The 364-nt window shown below is 64.6% G+C and overlaps 1 protein-coding gene across 1 annotated transcript; it reads right to left on the reverse strand.

The window, feature by feature from the left end:
• Nucleotides 1-5: 5 nt before the first annotated feature.
• LOC103621109 (RNA-binding protein 14-like) lies at nt 6-358 on the reverse strand (the record flags this gene model as incomplete). Its single annotated transcript, XM_008639854.2, has 1 exon — nt 6-358. A coding segment is annotated over exon 1 (278 nt), but the record flags the coding sequence as incomplete, so codon positions are not given.
• Nucleotides 359-364: the final 6 nt, after the last annotated feature.

Raw genomic sequence — 364 nt, forward strand, 5'->3', positions numbered from 1 at the left:
TGGACGGGGGGGGGAGGGGGGCGTAGCCAGCGCCTGTGGCCGGGGGGATGGCGGCGTCGGCCGCCCGGCGCTGCTGGTCGAAGCCCTCGATCTTGGGCTGGAACTTCTCGCGGTACTCGAGGCCGATGCGCTTGGTCTTGTCGACGCCGAGGGCGGGCGGCGGGGCCTGGCCCGTGCCCTTCTTCTGCACGTTGGTGGAGAGCTCCACGTTCACCCGGCGCCCCTTCACCTCCTTCCCATTTAGGTTTTCGATGGCAACTTTAGCATCGGCTTCGTTCTCCATGTGCACAAAGGCATAGTCTGACAAAGCAGCAGAGAGAGCAGTGAGGGGAGAAAACACAACTCGTTACAGGAGCCGGCGCTA

The sequence above is a fragment of the Corvus brachyrhynchos genome, unplaced genomic scaffold (genome assembly GCF_000691975.1).
Source record: "Corvus brachyrhynchos isolate BGI_N302 unplaced genomic scaffold, ASM69197v1 scaffold1168, whole genome shotgun sequence".
NCBI classification, from domain to species: Eukaryota; Metazoa; Chordata; class Aves; order Passeriformes; family Corvidae; genus Corvus; species Corvus brachyrhynchos.